Below are 19,839 nucleotides of genomic sequence, written 5' to 3'. Positions count from 1 at the left end.
CTCTTAAAGCGCTGCATAAATGCCTGTTATTATTATTACCCAAAGCCTGCCTGTCCTCTTATTGGTCCTCACAGCCTCAAAAATGCTGGCTCTTGACTTCTATGTGATATAAATGCTTAAAGGGCATAGGATCATAGATTTAAGGTCAGAAGGGCCATCCAGTCCAACCCCATCATTTCAGAGGATACGGAAACCTAGAGAAAGAAAATGATTTTCCCAAAGTCACCTGATAGTAAGTGTCAGAATTGGAATTTTAACAGAGGTCCTGTTTCCTACTTTTCCCATACCAGACTCCCTTGACCTCTGGATTGGTTTTCCACGATGGACCATGACAAATAGTTCACCTTACTAGAGACAAGAAGAAGCCTCTTGGAGAGAGGAACTCTTCTTTGTGTTTGGATTCAGAACCTGAAATCTCAAATATTCAAATATTCAATGCCTCTTGTTCCTTGGGGCAGAATAGGCTGCTTTTCCCTGGGGTTGGTTGCTGGCTGCTCCTACCTGAGGAAGGCTCTGAGCGAAGTAGGCAAACTATGCATACCTTTTGACCCAGCCATACCTCTAATGGTCCTCCATAGAACCCAAAACAGATGCTTTCAAAGAGAATCAATCTCACATTCTTTTTTTTTCCTTCTTTTCTTTGGTGAGGCAATCAGGGTTAAGTGACTTGTCCAGGGTCACACAGGAAGTAAGCTTCAAGTTTCTGAGGCCAGATTTGAACTCAATTCCTCCTGACTCCAAGGCCTGAGCTCTGTCTACTACGTCACCTAGCTGACCCTGAGAATCAAATCTCAAAATAGTTTCCAATAACTCAAACCTCCAAATAGTTCCAAATAAATCAAAGAAAAGAATCTAGATGCAAAATAATAATTACAGCAGCTCTTCTTTTTTTTTACTCTGTGTTGTTTTTTTTTTTTGGTGAGGCAATCGGGGTTAAGTGACTTGCCCAGGGTCACACAGCTAGTAAGTGTCAAAGGCCAGATGTGAACTCAGGTCCTCCTGACTTTATCTGCTGCACCACCTAACTGCCTCTATAGTAGCTCTTCTCATGGTGATCTAGAATTGGAAAGTAAGGGGTTCTTCTCCCATTGAGAAGTGGCTAAACAAATTATGGCGTATGAATGTAATGGGATACTACTGTAACGTAAGAAATGATGAAATAAATCGTTTCAGAGAAAACCGGAAAGACTTCTATGAACTGATGCAGAGAGAAGTGAGCAGATCTAGGAGAATGATGTATACAATGACAACATTCTACAGAAAAACACCTTGGAAAGACTTTATTTATTTTGGGGGGTGACAATCGGGGTTAAGTGACTTGCCCAGAGTTACATAGCTAGTAAGTGTCTGAGCCCTATTTTTTTGGGGGGGGAGGGAGGACTAGGCAATGCGGTTAAGTGACTTGCCCAGGGTCACACAGCCTATTTTGAACTGAGGTCCTTCTGATTCTAGGCCCAGCACTCTATCCACAGCGCCCCCTAGCAGAAAGATTTTAGAACTCTGATCAGTGTAGTGATAAACTATGAATCCAAAAGTATGAAGATGAAACATGCCACTCACCTCCTGCCAGAGAGGTGATGAACTTGAAATGCTGAAGGAGGAAGACATTTTTGACTTGGCTAATGTGGAAATTTGTTTTGCTAGATTACCAAATTATGTATTAAGGGTTTTATTTTTCAGGGTTGTTTTTATTTATTCAATGTAGGTAGGAGAAGGGATATTGGGAAGTAAAGATTAATTTTGAAGAAACACATTAATTTAAAAAATTTAAAATAAATAGTTATTTAAAATGTAGCTATTTTACTAGCTGTGTGATGCTGGGCAAGTTACTTAATCCCAATCACCTCACCAAAAAGAAAAAAAAATGTAGCTCTCTCACTATTTTATGGATAATGTTCCATGGCACCATCCGAAAGGCAGTTAAAATGGTTACTATTTGTGATTGAATAAAAGTTTGAGGATATAAAGTCAAAAGGAGGAGGCAGTTTTTGGTTTTGTCCAAGCTTGTAATTTAATTTGTGTTGAGTAGCTCCCTCTATCCATGTAAATGATCAATTCATTTATAATTTATTGTCTTGGAGAGTTTCCTGGAATGCCTAGTGATGAAATGACTTGCCTACAGGCATGCAGCTAGCATGTGTCAAAAACAGGAACTTGAACTCTGCTCAGGCTGACTATAAATCCAGTCCTGAATTCACTACCTATTTCTCAAAAGGGAAATTAGGAGGTTTTAAAGACCATTGGAAACTAACTGTGGGGTTTTTTTCCCCTCTGATAGTATCAGAAAAATGGAAAGGGCATTGAAAGAAAATGAGTGCTTTGGGAAGAAACTGGGAAGCTGTCTGAAGCATCTTACCTTAATCAACAAGCATTTAAGTGCCTGCCCTCAAGATTCTTACATTCCATACCAAGAACAAACGATTTTGAGTCTGGGTTCTTTTGGAGGCTCTCTGGAATCTAACAAAAATAAGGAGGGTCTTCTGTGTCCATTGTAGCTATGAATATTTGCAAATGTTCATTTGTAACAAACAAGCCATTCATCAGGCAACAAGCTCACAGATGTCTGGCTATGCGAGGGATGAAGGATGAGTTTGAAATGAATGAGACAGAAAACATGGGCCCAGAGGAGCCATCCTTTCTGCACTCCTGTGTGTGTGATACAGTTCAACCATCCATCCCTGAACAAGTAGTGAGCATCTATAGCATGTCTGTTGCTGTTGTTGTTAAGTTGTTTCAGTCACATTCAACTCTTCATGACACATTTAAGGTTTTCTTGGCAAAGATACTGGAGGGGTTTGCCATTTCCTTCTCCGGTTCATTTTACAGAAGAGGAAACTGAGGCAAACAGGGTTAAGTGACTTGCCCAGGGTCACCCAGCTAGTAAGTGTCTGAGGCCAGATTTGAACTCGGGAAGATGAGTCTTCCTGACTCCAGGCCTAGCGCTCTATCCACTGTGCCACCTAGCTGCCCATTATGTGTTGTCAGGTGCTAAGCTCCGGTAGGGATACAGAGGAAGTACAAAACAGCTTTCTTGTGGTCCATAGTCATGGACTATCTTGAGCAACCATTTCCTAAGTGTATATACCCTTGGCTACCAAAAATATGCGGATGGTTCAACTCAGATCCAGCCTCACTATCAGGAAAATCACTCAAAGGCATTTCAGTCTCATAGTACGTCAGAAATGTCATACACAAATGGGATTAAATGTCCCCAGATGGCAACATGTCATTATTCAGTGCAGCACCTAGCCTCTGCTCTACCTCCCCTTCTCCATCTTCACCTTCCTCCTCCTTTTGGGAGCTCTTCTTTAGTGAATGATCCCTGAGTCACCATGGGATACTCCCCTCTCCACTTTCTTCTCCTGACCCACATCCTTGCAAGCTCCCCCGTGACCCCTTGTGTCTTAGTTCCCTAGACTAATATCTGGCTTGAGATTTCTAGGTTATAGGTTGGATGTGAATCATAATGTTCTTCACTTGATAATTAGTGAATTAGATAATACTTTAGATACTTATTTACCCTAGCACCTAGCCCAGTGCCTGACACATGCTGTTGTTTTTCAGTCATGTCGGACTCTTTGTGACCTCATTTGGGGTTTTCTTGGCAAAAATGCTGGAGTGGTTTGCCATTTCATTCTCCAGCTCATTTTACAGATGAAGAACTGAGGGTAAAGTGACTTGCCCAGGGTCAAACAGCTAGTAAATGTCTGAAGTCAAATTTGAACTCAGATCCTCCTGACTCCAAGGCTTGTGCTGTATCTATGATGCCACCTACCTGCCCCAAGCACATAGTAAATGCCTAATAATGATTCCTTGTTGATGTATTCATACTAATAAACATTAAATAGAGACAGACGATGCAAAATTAATTTCCTGGTGGACTTTGGAATCAATATAGTAATCAACACGTGTTTTGGGGGCCCCCTTGAAACCAGCTCTGTTAAATGCTATAATACACCAGCTGGTGTTTGTTTTTTTATCCCCTAGTTGATTGACTTTCCAAATTCTGGTCAGACCAACATCAAAATTATTTTGCTGACATTAAAATTCATTCACATTCTCTCTAAACCCACATACACGGCTGGAAAGTTCAGAAAAGGGTAGAAAGGAATTCTTCAAGTCTGCTTCCTAGCATCTTGGTAGTTAAAATGTTTAAAAGCTAATCTACATAGAGCTAATCTGGGGCCCAATGTCAGCCAATCATCTAGTCAATCATTCAGTCTGTCAGTGAGTCACAAGCATGTATTAGGCACTTGCAACGAGTCAGGGTCTTCCTGTCTCATGAAGCAGATAAAGTCCTTACCAAATAGTCTAAGCCTATGATCTGCAAATATTTGAATAATTTCAAAAACTCTTTCAGAATGTCTCGGAATTTCACAAAAACCCAGGTCATTTGAGGCAGTGAGATACAGTAGAAAGAAGGGCTCTGGAATTAGATGACATTGGTCAACTCATTTAATTTCTCTGGGTCTCAATTTCCTCATTTGCAAGATGAGACCGTTAATTGGGCCAGATGGCCTCTGGATCCCTTCCAGCTCCAGAGCTATGGTTCTATGATCAATCTCAGCCTAATTCTAGAAGGATGTAGGGACACACACACAAAATTTAACTGTGGGTATTTGTTCCAGCTCATGAGGTTTTCTTATCTGGACTCTGCTCTGTATGTCTGGAGGTTGATTGGGATGAACTTGATAAAGAGGATGAGACCAGGCAAAGCAACACTCTGTCTGATCCTAATTTATACCCTGCTCCTGACCACACCCTACTCCTAAATCCTACAATGTGTTTCTTTTAGCATGGGGAATTGAACTGATACCTTGTATCCAATACTAGTCTACTATGTGTGTGTGTTGTTATTGTTGTTCTTGATGATGATGTTGTTGTTTTAGTGAGGCAGTCAGGGTTAAGTGACTTGACCAGGGTCACACAGCTAGTAAGTGTCAAGTGTCTGAGGCCACATTTGAACTCAGGTCCTCCTGACTCTATCCACTGCACCACCTAGCTGCCCCTGATACTCTGGTATAAGAAATAGAAGGAGATGCTGTAACAGTGAGCAGTATTCTGGGGGCAGGCTGTACCATGCAGGGAAAAAAAATGGGAAGTAATAGATAAAGTCTGTTGGGGAACTCACCTATGTGAAGGGACAGAGCTGTTACACACCTTTTCTTCTCCCCTCAAATCTCCCATAACCCCTGACTTCCCCCTTCTACTAAGGACCTCTCCTCATACTTTACGCACTGCCTTCTTCTCAGTTCCCATAACTATACCCAGCCCTACTTCTGAGCTCCAGTCCCCCATAACCGACTGCTTCTGGGACATCTCAAATCCAACATGTCCCAGACAGAACTCATTGTCTTTTGTCCCCAAATTATCCACTCTTCCAAACTTCCCTATCCCTCTTGAGAACACAAGCATCCCCCAAAGTGATCAGGCTCACTTAGCCTGGCATGATTCTTGACTCGTTCTCACTCATCTCACCTAGCCAATCCACTGCAAATCTTGTAATTTCTCCCCTCCTAGCATCTCTCCTCTCTCTACTCACAGAGCTACCACGCTGGAACAGGCACTCATCACCTCTCCTCTGGACCATTGCAATAGTAGCCAATATTTATACATGCTTACTGTGTATAAGCACTTTATATACATATATACACATATATATATATACATATATATGTTATATATATTATATATATTTATATGTAAAGTGCTAAGCACTTTACAAGCATTATCTCATTTGATCCTCACAACAACCACGGGAGGGGGGGCTATTGTCATCCCCATTTTACAGATAAGGAAACTGAGGTAAATAACAGTTAAGTGACTTGACCAGAGTTACACAGCTACTAAAGGTCTGAGGCTGAATTTGAACTCAGGTCTTTTTTCAATGTTCCCCAGCTCATAGTGATTTCTCCTTTGAGACTGCCTTCCAGCCACTTCCTTATCTGGTATGTATCTGGTTATTTACATGTTGTGTCCCCCATTAAAATATGAGCTTCTTGGGCAGAGGGAGTATTCTGGTCTTTTTTGGATCCCCATTGCTTAGTATGGTGTCTGACCCACTGTAAGCATTTAACTGTTGTTGACTGACTGACTGACTGGCAAGATAAGACGGTTAGCATTTATGTAGCCCTTTGAAACTGAAAATGCTCTTTACAATTCTCATCTCATTTTATCCTCACAACTCTGGGAGGTAAGAGCTATTATCTTCCTCATATTGTTGCTATTGAGTTGCTTCAGTCATGTCCTATTTTCTGTGACCCCATTTGGAGTTTCCTTGGCAAAATTACTGGAGTGGTTTGCCATTTCCTTCTCCAGCTCATTTTACAGATGAAGAAACTGAGGCAAATGGGGTGAAGTGACTTGCCTAGGGGTCACACAGCTAATGAGTGTCTGAGGCTGGATTTGAACTCAGGTCTTCCTGACTCCAGAGCCAGTATTCAATGATGTTAATTTACAATAATCTAATCTAATAGATAATCTAATAATGGTAATTTACAAGATGTAAATTCTTTGATCAAAACACAGATTAAAGTCATGTTTTCAGGAAAAGTTTACCTTGGGGAGAAAGTACCCTCTGAAATGGGTGTCCACCGATGTGGAATGAGGGACGTGGGGAAGAAGAGCAATGAATCTCTGAATTTCATGAATAACTGCATTGGTGTAAGGCAATGCCTTTCGGTCTTCATACTCTGGCAGCCTGCTTGCTCCTAGTACTCGGTCCAGCTCGTCTTTTACTTTGGCTAAACGAAAAGATACAAAGGGTTTAGTCTGACCTGGTCCATTTTATGCTTCTGCTAAGAGTGACTCTTCTGGTCAAATCTCCATCCGTATAAAAACATGGGAGATGGAGGCAGAGAACTCCCCTTAGGAGAGTGTGTCTGCGCTCCACAGCACTTGCCGTAAGCCAGAAATTTAGGTAAGTGATCATGTCACTTCCCTACTCAATAAACTCCCCGATACCCTATCACCTCCAGAATCAAATGCAAAATGCTCTGTTTGGCATTCAAAGCCCTTCATAACCTAGCCTCCTCCTACTTTTCCAGTGTTCTTATGCCTTATTCCCTAACATACTCTTCTATCCAGTGATGCTGGCTTCCTGGCCAGTGCCAAGATGCTCCATCTTTCTCAGTTCAGAGAATTTTCCCTAGCTGTCCCCTCCCCCTAGAATTCTCTCCCTTCTCTGCTCTGACTACTGACTGCCCTGGATTCTTTTAAGTCCCAACAAAAAGTCCATCTTTTATTGGAAGTTTATATTCCCTCTTAATTCTAGTGCCTTCCCTCTGTTAATTATTGCCTAGTTATCCTGAATGTAGTTTGCTTTGTATATATTTGCTTGCATGTTGTTTCCCTCGTTAGATTGTAAGCTTCTTGAGGCCAGGCACTGTCTTTTGCCTCCTTTTGTATCCCATGTGCTTAGCCCAGACCTTGAACATGTTGAGTTTTCAGTTGTGTCCAACTCTTTACAACCTCATTTGGAGTTTTCTTGATAGAGATACTGGAATGGCTTGCTATTTCTTTCTCCAGCTCATTTTACACATGGGGAAACTGAGGTAAACAGGGTTAAGTGACTTGCCCAGGGTCATACAGTTAGTGTCTGAGGGTGGATTTGAACTCATGAAGATGAGTCTTCCTGACTCTAGGCTCAATCAATCAATCAGCATTTATTAAGTGCCTACTATGTTCTAGTTACTTAATAAATGTTTATTGATTAATTACTTGATAAGAAGAAAACAGATCTTTTTAAAGTCACTCTTTCATCCAATATTGAGACCAATGACCAATTTTCCCCTCCCCCATGTCCTGTGGGACTAGAATTAGAAGAAACAGGATTAAAATATATAGGAAAGGCAATCAAACAACAGGCATTTATGAGGTATCTAGATGTATCAGGCAGGATGCTAGGTGTTTGAAGTGTGACATAGTGGAAAGAATGCAAGATTTAAAATTAGGAAGACTTGGGTTCAAATCCCACCTCCAATAGCTGCTAGTCATGTGATTACAGGCATATTATTTAACCTTCTGGGCAGCTAGGTGGCATTGTAGGTAGAGCACCAGGCCTGTAGTCAAGAAGACCTGAGTTCAAATTTGACCTCAGATACTTACTATCTGTGTGACCCTGGACAAGTCACTTGACCCTATTTGCTTCAGTTTCCTCATCTGGAAAATAAGCCACAGAAGGAAAAGGCAAACTACTCCAGGATCTTTGCCAAGAAAACCCCAAAAGGGATCACAAAGAGTGGGACATGACTGAACAACAAAATTTAACCTCGGCATTTTAAATGAAAGTAATAGTGCCTGTAGTAACTGCTTCATGGGGTTGGGTCACGTGGGAGGCTTTGTTTTGTTTGGTTTTGTTTTGGGGTGCAGAAGTGTGATTTAATTAGTTTGGAGAATCTCCATCAAGGAAACTCCCTCTACCTAAGTAGATCAGCAATTGCTAGATAACTTAGAGTCTTAGGGCACCAAGGTTAGGTGATTTCTCGCTGCCCATGGGTAATGGAAATTCAGTCTTCTAGGGGGAAAATCCCTAGCACTAGATGCTGTTTTACACCCAGTGCATCAGTTAGAGGAAGCCAGGGCTCCATCCATCAATGCATTTCTACAGGCTTGTTTTGAGGATCAAATGAGATAACATAAATGTCTCAAAAATGAGATAAGATGTATTTATCTTTGCAAACCGCAAAGGTATCTCAGTGCCAGCTGTTAGGCAGCCTGGAATCTCTTAAGACTCCAGGCAACACTTAAGAGCTAGATGACCCAGTTGATAGCATACAGGGCCTGGAATCTGGAAGATCTGAATTCTGGCCTTGGACACCTGCTCTATGACCGCAGGCAATTCACTTTATATCTCTTGGCCTCAGTTTCTTTTCTGATAAAGTGGGGGTAGTAATGGCACCTACCTCTCAGGTAGGTATGGTGCTTTGCAAACCTTAAAGTGCTAGCTATTATTATGTCACCTATGAATTGCTGATCTATATTAGTGAAGGGTTTCTGCATTGGGAGTTCTTCACAATAATAAGTTCATAATTATTATCTTGAGGATTCAGCTTAGCTAGAAGGAAAAGCTGTCTGCCAATTTCATGTTACAACACTTGGTGCAGAGCTCATTATCCTTTCCCCAACCCTTTCCTTTCCTTCTCAGCTTTCCTATTGGCTCCATCCATCCCCCCAGTCACTCAGAGTCAAACCCAACCTCCAAGTCGTCTTCAGCTCCTCACATTCACCCCACATATTCAATCTGTTGCCAAATCTTTTCCTTTTGTCTATGTCCCCTTCCCCTACTCACCCCCTTAGCGTTTTGGGACAGGCTATGGGACAGTCATCTTCTCATGCCGGGAATCTTGGTATAGCTTTCCAGCTAGTCTCTGTCCTCTCGGCTTTCAAAGTGATCTTTCTGAAGTGCAGGACTGACATTGTCACTCCCCTACTCAATAAACTCCAAAGAGTCCTGATTAGCTCCAGCAACAAATATACAAAGCTCTGTTCAGCTTTTGAAGTCCTTCATAACCTGGCCCCTTCCTATACAATCCAGGTGCATTGGACTTTTTGCTCCTTCTTGTGCAGGACTCTCCAGCTCCTAAATCTGTACATTTTCACTGGGTATCCCCCAAGCCTGGAATTCTCTCCCTCCCTTTGGCCTCTCCTTCCTGGCTTTCCTGGCTTCCTTCAAGACTCAGCTCAAATTTCACCTTCTTCAAGTGGTCTTTCCTTCTTCTCTTCCCATTTCTATGCAAACACACGTGCGCACACACACACACGTGCACACACAAATGCACACACAGAGCTAGTGCCTTCCTTCTGAGATTAGATCCCATTTACACTGTATATATGTTTTTATGTTTGTTGTTTGCACCTTATACTCCCCATTAGATGATGAGATCCTTGAGGGCAGGGAAGGTTTTTTCTCTTTATTTTCATCTTCAAGGCTTATACAATGCCTGGCACATAATAAGCACTTAATAAAAGATTGTTGATTGACTGTTATACAGTGGGGGAAATGGTCCTAAAGAATGTTTTCTAGGATAGAGTGCTAGCCCTGGAGCCAGGAGGACCTGAGTTCAAATCCGGCCTCAGACACATAACACTTATTAGCTGTGTGACTCTGGGCAAGTTACTTAACCCCATTGCCCAGCCCCCCCCCCAAAAAAAGGGCCCTGGCTCTCAGGATTTTTGTAAACACTGATAATTCACTAAATAAACAATGCCATTTGGTTGACTACTAGGTCTTAGTAGGGACACCAAGAGGAGCATCTAGGGAAACCCAGCTATAGTAGCACAAATTAACTTATAAATTAGTTCCTTTGAGCTTTGGGCTAACAAGCAACTTGGCAGTAACCTGAGGTCCTCCAACAGGCCACACAGCAAAGCTTTCCCTCCAGCCAGCTTAGCTAGAAAGAGAAGACACGGCCAGCGCTACTTGAAACAGAGACTCACCCTGGACCTCTGGGTATTTAGCCATGAGCAGCACAGCCCACTGCAAGGAGGTAGATGTAGTCTCAGTACCAGCCATCACCAGGTCAAGGATGGAGGCAACAATGTTTGCATCCGAGAAATAGGTCTCTGCCTTTGGTTCCTTCAAAAACAAGTGACCTTGGTTAGCATCACAAGCTACTTCTCCAGGCCATTGCCCTGGGGTGGCAGGTGTTCAGCCCAGTGTTGAAGCTTCCCCAGCTTCTGCCCATACTGCCCCCACAAGTGAGCATGGCCTTGCACTTGGCAAGTGTTGGAGATTTGGATCTGTACCAGGAGGGTAAGAAGGTGAAAGGAAGGAAAACATCACAAAGCTTCAGAACAGGAGTATGAACAAAATAATTAGACATTTTATAGGATCATAGTATAGAGCTGGAAGATAACCCCAAAGCTACCTAGTCCAACCCCTCTCATTTTACAGGCAGCTAAATGTGCATAGAGCACTAGACTTAGAATCAAGAAGAATCAACTTCAAATCCTGCCTTTGACACTAGCTGGGCAAGTCACTTAACTTATGCTTGCCTCAGTTTCCTCATCTGTCAAATCACAATAGCATCTACCTTCCAGTGTTGTTGCAAGGATCAACTGAGATAATATATGTAATGTGCTATTTATATATGCTAGTAATTATTATATTATACATTATATTATTGTATATTACAATGGCTAGTTATTATATACCATAAATGCTAGTACTTATTGTTGTTGGTGTTAATGAAGAAATTGAGGCCCAGGAAGGTTGTGACTTGTTTATAGTCACAGAAGTAGTAAGCATCAGAGAAGATGGGATTTGAACTGAGGTCCTCTCGCTACAATGTTAGTACTTTTCCGTCTGTGCCATTTTGTGTGCAAATAGATCACAAAAGCAAACTATATGTAAATGTCATAAAAACACACAGTCTCATATACCTGGATGTGACCCTTGAGAAGATCCTAGGGGAGACCTATTAGTTAAGTATGAGATCATACCCCTTTAAAAAGTATAAATTATGGGGTGGCTAGGTGGTGCAATGGATAGACCTCTGGCCTTGGAGTCAGGAGGACCTGAGTTCAAACCCAGCCTCAGATGCTTGACACTTACTAGCTGTGTGACCCTGGGCAAGTCACTTAACCCCGATTACCTCACAAAAAAAAGCAAAAAAAAAAAAGTACAAATTACTAGAAAAGCCAGTGGGAATATAATGGAAGGAAAAATGGACTAAGGAAACCTGGGTTCAACTCCTGGTTCTGCCACCATGTAACCCTAAGCAAGTCATTTCACCCCTTGGTCTTTGGTTTTCTAGCCTGTAAAATGAGGGTCGGACTAGGCGATCTTGAAGGTCAGCTCTGGTGAAGGGCACAATAGCATTAAGAATACCTCACTCTGCTTCTGCATCAGTGCATCAATGTAGCTTGTGACGTATCCTCCTGGGATGTGCTGTCTACTGGCCACCATGTAGTTCCTTAGTATGACTCTCACCTCTTCTATTTTTACTAAGATTGTTTTGTGGGGTTTGAGGAACCATCCGAGGAAGGGGTAGAAGTTAAACAACTAGTTTTAAAGGAGAAGAAAAACATGAATAAATCCATGAGGAAGAACCAATACATGGAGCCCAGGATGCTAAGGCATAAAGCCACTAACAATCCATGGGAAATTCTGTTTATGCTGGGATTCAGGGGCTGGAGCAGTAGCTACCTCCTTTTCCTTAGTGCTACTCTAACCCTCTCCTTCTACCTCTCTACTCCAAATCTCTGGGTGGCTTTTACAAATGAGGCTGTCTAGGGAGGGACCTGAGCTCTCTGGTTAATGCCTAAAGATCATTAGCATCTAATTAACATGTACTTTGGTGTAAACAGAAGAAATGAAAGAACAAAGAAAAATATGGAGCTTAAAGAGAGAGTAGCCAATTTACAAGATGGCACCCATAGGCATTTGGGTGGCAAGGTGCCTTTGGGGGCAATGGAGGAGGCAGACAGTGACCCTGAATTTCCCAGTCACCGCACCTGCTAATATCTTCTTGTCTGAGATTCCCTTCCATTTATACTGTATCATCTATGTACCTAGTTATTTATATGTTACCTCCCCCATTAGTTGTGACCTACTTAAGGGCAGTGATTATTTTTGCCTCTCTTTGTATCCCTAGCACTTAACACAGTGCCTAGAACACAATAAATACTTAATATTAATATAAACTGAGTAACTATAATACCTTCCATAGAACTGCTCAGAAAGTATTACTTGAAGGGCAGCTAGGTGGTGCAGTGGATAGAGCTCTGGCCTTGGAGTCAGGAGGACCTGAGTTCAAATCTGACCTCAGACAATTGACACTTACTAGCTGTGTGACCCCAGGCAAGTCACTTAATCATGATTGCCTCGCCAAAAAGCAAAAAAAAAAAAAGTATTGCTTGGAGAGAGGATCCTGGGAAGATGGTGGAGTAGGACAGAAAATTCCAAACTCTCCAGATTTCCTCCACAAATAAGACAAAATAGCAGCTCGGGGTGAACATAGAGTGGTAAAAATAAAGAAGAGTTGGGGCAGAACAGTCCCAGGACAACCAGAGAAGATCCTGAGGTTTGGTCCCTGTGAAGTGTAAACACCTCTGGGCTATTTCCACTGAAAGAACAAACCTAAGTTAAGGGGTAGCCTCAGCTCCAGCCACAGGAATTTTTACCTCCTGGACAGTGTGGGCAGGGGACTGAGGGAACCTCTGCTGATAAGGGATGCCAGGCCCAGCTGCGCTGCTGGGAAGTGGCCCTGAGTGAGAAGGAACCAACATATACCCAGTGAGTACAGATGCAGTGGGACAGGGATGCTGCTGGCTGTGGGCACTTTCAGGAGGGTGGAGTTCTTGGTTTCAGTTTTAGGCCAGAGGGGAGAACTGAAGGAGCATCTGAGGCCAGAAACACCATCCCTCATACCCCAGTACTAGAAGGGATTACAATAACAAGCTGCTATAATTTTATTTTTTAAGTGAGCAAGCAAAGGAGAAAGAACCCAACCATAGAAAGTTGCTATGGGACTAGAGAAGACCAGTGTTCATCTTCAGAGGAGGATATTGAAGCAAAAAATAATAAAAAAAAAAGCATCTCCTACCCCAAAGAGTAATGTCAAATGCTCACCTGCCCCGAAAGAATTCATAGAAGAAGTTTTAAAAGACTTTAGATAAATAAATCAAATGAGAGAGATTGAGGAAAATTAAAAAAACAAACGAGAATAATCCATGAAACACAAGATTATGAAAGAAAGTCAACCAACTAGAAAAGAACATCCAGAATCTTAAGGAAGAAAATGACTCCTTGAAAATTAGAATTGGGCAAGGTAACAAAACAAAATATAAAGAATGAAAAAGTAGAAGAGAAAGTGAAACATCTCATGAAAAATAATTGATCTGGAGAACAGATCAAGAAGAGAAAACATTAGAATAATTGGACTACCTGAAAGCTACAATCAAAAAAAGAATCTTGTTATGATAATGCAAGAAATAATTAAAGAAAATTGTCCTGAAGTGTTAGAACAAGAGGGCAAAGTAGAAATAGAAAAACCCACCAATCACCACCTTAAAGAGATCCTAAGAGGAAAACCTACAAGGAATATCATAGCTGGATTCTGAAACCCCCAGCTCAAGGGGAAAAAAAAAACAATTTAAATATGGCAGAGCCACAATTAGAATCACATAAGACCTAGCAGTGGCTATACTAAAAGACTTCAGGTCTTGAAACACTATATGTCAAAGAGCAAAAGAACTGGAGTTGTGGCCAAAAATATCATACCCAGCAATGTTAAGCATAATCCTGAATGAAAAAAAAAAGTGGATATTCAATGAATTGTCAGACTTTTAGGATTTTGTTGCAAAAAGACCTGTAATCAACAGAAAATTTGACATAACAAGATCCAAGAAAAATGTAAGGTAAACATCAAAGACTAAATTATAAGGTGCTAAATAAGGACAGACTGTTTACTTTTTATACAAGGAAATATAAATTGTATGTCAAAGATTGTTATTAGTAATTAGGTAGTTTAAAAGAAAGATTCAGGTAGAGCTAAGTGTGATGCAAAACTAATAAGTAAACCATCTAGGAAAAGGTAAAAAGAGCAATTATCTTACACAAATGAAGTGTGAGAGGAAGTACTGACACAGAGGAATTCGATGGGGAAGGAGGGCTGGTAGTTCTGGAACTCAATGAGAATAGGTGAAAGACGGAACAATACATATATATCTAGAAGGACACAGAAATCTTCTAAATTCAGAAAGAAATAAAAGGCTAAGGGGATAAGGAGGGGGAGAAGATAAGGGAGGGATTTTTGGTGGGGGGATAGGTTAAGTAAAAGGAGGGCAAGGTAGCAGGTAGAAATCAAGTCAGGAAAGATAGGAAATAAGAGATACACAAAAACATAAAATAAAGATCAGGAGTAGAATTTTATTAGGGGAGTAATCATGATCTCCGACAAAATCAAAGCTAAAATAGATTTAATCAAAAGAGAAAAGTCATTTGTCAGTCATATTACTCAGTATTGTTTTAGACTATTTAAAATAACTACACAGTATAAGGTTGGAATATCACTGTGGTACAGGAAGCTATAAGTTGGTGAACTTAGAAAAAAATGGAAAGACTTGGACCTATGAAGGAAGGTGTTATCCACCTTCAGAGAAACAAAGGACAAGTATAGTACATATGAATGTACATATCTATATATTAGTATGATTATAGATATCTAAGTATACGTACATATATGTAAGTGCAGGTATGTATGTGTCTATGTATGTAATATACATTTGTGGGTATATGTGTGTGGGTGTGTATATATACATATATATATATATATATATATATATATATATATATATATATACACACATCCACACACATATATAAATATAATTATATCAGTGCTCAATTGCAGCCTTCTTGTGGAAGGAAGAAGATGGGGGTAAAAAGAACAAAGTAAAAAATGCACAGCAGAGAACAAATGAAAACTTATAAGGAAGCAAAGAAAGGATGGACAGATCGGAACATAATGTGTAGTATTTACTATATAGGCTTTCTTGAAATGGAAATTTATTGCTGTATATTTTGAATCCTCTCATGTTCTTCTGTGCACATGGCAATGCTTCTTTTGCTTTTCTTATTGTGCATTCAAGTTTAAGTATTTAAGTTTAAAATAAATTATATTTTAAAAAGTATTGCTTGAATGAGAAAGGAGGTGGATCTAGTTTGCAGAGATGGGGGAGTATAACTGAGGAACATTACATACACTGCATTGACATGTTGGACTTGTGTTGATTAATTTTGTGGAATTGTGTTTTTTCTTTCTTTTTTATTTGTTATTAGGGTTGGCTGGGTTTTTTTCTTTCTTTTTTGTTTGTTATTAGGGTTGGCTGGGGTTTTTTTCTTTCTTTTTTATTTGTTATTAGGGTTGGCTCTCTGAGTGAGGGAGAGAGGAGGGAATATTAGGAAAGAAGCTGATATAAAATCCAAATGTTTCCTTTTTTCTTTTTCTGAAATTGAAAGGAAAAAAGGAGTGAGGGAAAAGCCAGTGACTGAGTGAATAACCAGTGAATATACCCACCCTGTACTGGGGGGAGTAGTTAAGGGGAGTAGGTTCACCTGCTCCACACCTGCCCTTGTGGTGTACTATCTAACTATGATTCACAGTACAAGGTGGACTAGACACCATTGGCTTTCTCTATTAGGACTTCCTAATCCCTATCCCTACATACATAACTCCCCACCCCGGCCATATGCACACACATACACACACATACACACAAAATAGTGTTCAAACTTGGTAATAAGCAAGGATGTCCTATATCTGGTCTTTGAGTTCAAAATAATTTGCTGACCCCTATATTAGACCTTGAATAGAGCCAAACAGTTGGAAGAAATGGGAATATTTAATCTGAAGCCTTAAGGGGAACATGATGGCAGGACATGTTTCTTCTGATATAATGTGAGTTCCTTGGAGGCAAAGATTGTTTTGTTTTTGTCATTGTATCCCCAATGGGTAACACATTGCTTGGCACAGAGCAGGTGCTCAATAAATGCTTGTCAGTTGATTGATTGAAGCATGCAAGGACTGTCACATGAAAGAGAGATTAGACTCATTCTGCTTGGCCTCTAATGTGAGGAGTAAGAGCCAAGGACGGTAGTGGCAAAGAAGCATGTTTAGGTTTGTTCTTAGAGAAATGTTCCTGACAATTAGAATTACTTCAAAGTGGAGTGGGTTGCCCAGACTCAGGAGGTAGTAGGTTCCTCCTTGTTTAGGGTCTTTAAGCAAAGGTTGAATACTGACTCTCCAGGGTTGTTGAAGAAGACTTTGTTGTTCAGATGTGAACTGGACGAGAAGCCATATCAGGTCCCTTCCCACTCTGATTTTATGATTCCAAATACCCTTTCAGTTCTAAACTGATGCTCTTAGGATATCAAATATGTTTCTAAGGGTAACTTTTTCGAAGAGGAAGAAAAGACTGCAGAAGGATGCACAGAAGCAGAAGAGAAGGAAGATCAGACTCACAAGGGGAAAGGAAGCAGACAAATATTCTGGAAGAGGAGGGACATTGAACATAGTCTCTCATGACTTTTCAATTTTGCCGGTCTTAACCTTGAGACTCAAATGAAAAGTCAATTGAGTTGTCCAACACTTAGTGCCTGATGACAGACTAAATCAAATTAGAGTGGTAACCAGGGTGAGTGACTGGGGCTTTGACACAGGGTAGAAATATTAAAGGGTACTGACAACACTGTCCTAATTGTTGACCCTACAAACATAGTGGGAGGCAGGAGATGGATGGCTCACCCTTTCAGTGCTTTATTCTCTTCCTGCCCACCCCCTGAGAAAGCAATAACCAAAGATACTTCTTCTCCTAACCTATGGTGATATCTCAGGCACTAACTCCCAGATGAAGCTATCCCTTACCCCTATCTTGCCCCATGTACATTAACTGCTAGTTAAAGCTTTGTTAGCGGTGTTTACCATTAGTGCCAAAGAGGTAGAAAGCTACTCACATGGAGGAAGGGAGAGCCCAGAAGAACCATAACTTCATCTATTAATCTCAATAAAGTAACAAATGTTGGGTCTTGGTAATCAAACCGGTCTCCAAAGAGCAGAAGAAAAGTGACATTGGTTGGTGCCATGTTGAATAATTTCAACTTGAAAGGTTTACCTGCAAGGGCAAAAAAACAAAAAACCAAAAATAACCCAAACCAACAACCCCAATACATTAGGAGATACCAAATTCATGTTCCCAAACAAACTTGTCTATAGCCAAAAAAAAAAAAAAAGATTGGCATCAAAGATTTCACCTTTGAAAGAATCTATCAATCCTGCCAGAAAGCTAAATTCTTCCAGAATCTTCTTCACCATCAGCTTTTTCCCCATCCCAAGGTTGTGCATGCTAGACATGGTAAATTTGCGAGTGGTTTTCCATAGTTCCCCAGATGAGAAAAATATACCTGTGGGGTGAATGCATTGCAAGTTATTCCTTTACTAGAAATGTCCCACCACCTCATTCCCTTTCATTCATCCCCTGCCAAAGTCCCCAAGACAGCCAAATACAACACACACACACACACACACACACACACACACACACACACCACACACACACACACATGCATATTGAAGCAGGAGTCAGGAAGCTATCATTGCTGAAATAGGGTTTCAAAGACAAAGTTCCATGGCCTGGAGACACACTTCTTTGAAGACTTCCATCCATCTCCTGACCCAGAAGATGATTTGGGAAGAGGCCTAATGTTGATACTCTCCTAGTAGCTAGAGGCTCTTTAGGAGAAATTTATAACTAGGGAGCAGCAGCTCATAAAAGCCCTATACTCTCTTATCTTATTAAATATCAATGCAGTCTCAGCAGATGTTATTGGAACAACCATCCTCTCATCCATCCATCCATCCATTCATCTATCCATTCATTTAGTCTTTTCATTAGTTCCCTTGATATTCTGGACCTTTTGTTATTCCAAATCAATCTTGTTATTATTTTTTCTAACTCTATAAAATAGTTTTTTGGTAGTTTGATTGGTATAGCACTGAATAAGTAAATTAGCTTAGGTAGAACTGTCACTTTTATCATATTAGCTCGGCCTACCCATGAGCAACTAATGTTATTTAGATCTGACTTTATTTGTGTGAAAAGTGATTTGTAATTGTGTTCATATAGTTCTTGGGTTTGTTTTGGTAGGTAGATTCCTAAATATTTTATAATGTCTACAGTAACTTCCATTCATTCACTCTTAAAGAGCTAATCTATGACAACCAACCCTAGCATAGCACTACCTTATTGCTACTCTGCTATCTGACTTGAAAGGCTTTGAATTCTGTCGACCCTTATCTATGGTTCTCTGACTCCGACTTTGGCTCCCCATCACTTCTTCTGCACCCTCAGCCCCATTACTCTCCCATTTTATCTGACCCAGGTTGGCTTTCATCTGCTGTTTTCTACTCCCAGCCAAACAGCCTCCCCGCCTGTTCTTCCTCCTCTGTTTTCTGTAGCCTTAGAGAACCACAGACAGCACCTGCCACTGAGTAACTCCTTCCCACAAGAGAGCTGTGTTCAAATGTCCTGTGTTTTACTAATGGGTTGTATGACCCAGTACAAATCATCTTTATCGCTGCTGTCAACATCAGCAAACATTTATTAAGTGCCAATTGTATGCAAGTTACTGTAAGAGTTTGGAAGAAATAAAAAGTCACTTAATTTCAACTAGCCTCAGTTTCTTCATCTTCATCATCATCATAATACTAAGCAGTATGGCATAGTAGACAGAGTGCTAAAATTGGATCCAGGAAGATTGAGTTTGAATGTAACCTTGGATGCTTACCACCTATTTAAGCAAGTCTGTTTACCTCTCTGGGTCTGAGTTCCTCATCAGCTAGGAGACTAGCTGACTGCTAAAGCCCCTTCCAACTTTCATTCTATGATGCTATGACTTACTATATGACACTGTGCCAATCACTTCTGAGTGTCTATTTCTTCATCTATAAATAATGTTATTAGCATTATATGGCACTTGAAGAATTGCAAACCAATCTAGATATGTTATCTCTCATTTGATCCTTACTTTGAGATAAATCCTCAATTTACAGATGAGGAAACAAGTGGAAAGAGATTAAGTGACTTATCCTGGGTCACACAGTTAATAAGTATCAGATCCAAGATTTGAACTCGGGTCTTCCTGACTCCAGGTCCAGCACTCTATCCACCCACACCACCACCTAGCTGCCTCTAGGGAGTGTATACACTCCAGATGTTCACATGAACTATTTCTGCCTGACCTGTGATAGAGCCTTCCAAGCTTGTATTGGTTTGATCAGCCACAGTCAGACATGCTGTACGTATCTTGACTCCAATAAAATGATGTCATTTTAGTCT

The 19,839-nt window shown here is 40.7% G+C and overlaps 1 protein-coding gene across 1 annotated transcript in view; it reads right to left on the bottom strand.

The window, feature by feature from the left end:
* The window catches only part of LOC110202488 (cytochrome P450 2W1-like), a 43,080-nt gene that overhangs the window by 8,275 nt on the left and 14,966 nt on the right, over nucleotides 1–19,839 (bottom strand). The window contains exons 3-7 of the mRNA XM_020978673.2: nucleotides 17,756–17,905; nucleotides 17,459–17,616; nucleotides 11,831–12,004; nucleotides 10,438–10,576; nucleotides 6,559–6,743 (exon numbers count right to left, since the gene is read on the bottom strand). Of these exons, the coding sequence (XP_020834332.1) occupies nucleotides 6,559–6,743; nucleotides 10,438–10,576; nucleotides 11,831–12,004; nucleotides 17,459–17,616; nucleotides 17,756–17,905 (806 nt within the window). The remainder of the gene's footprint in view (nucleotides 1–6,558; nucleotides 6,744–10,437; nucleotides 10,577–11,830; nucleotides 12,005–17,458; nucleotides 17,617–17,755; nucleotides 17,906–19,839) is intronic.

This window comes from Phascolarctos cinereus, unplaced genomic scaffold (assembly GCF_003287225.1).
Source record: "Phascolarctos cinereus isolate Bilbo 61053 unplaced genomic scaffold, phaCin_HiC Scaffold_4;HRSCAF=312, whole genome shotgun sequence".
NCBI lineage: Eukaryota > Metazoa > Chordata > Mammalia > Diprotodontia > Phascolarctidae > Phascolarctos > Phascolarctos cinereus.
Note: the sequence above shows the minus strand (reverse complement) of the source record. Positions and strands in the feature narration are given on the sequence as shown.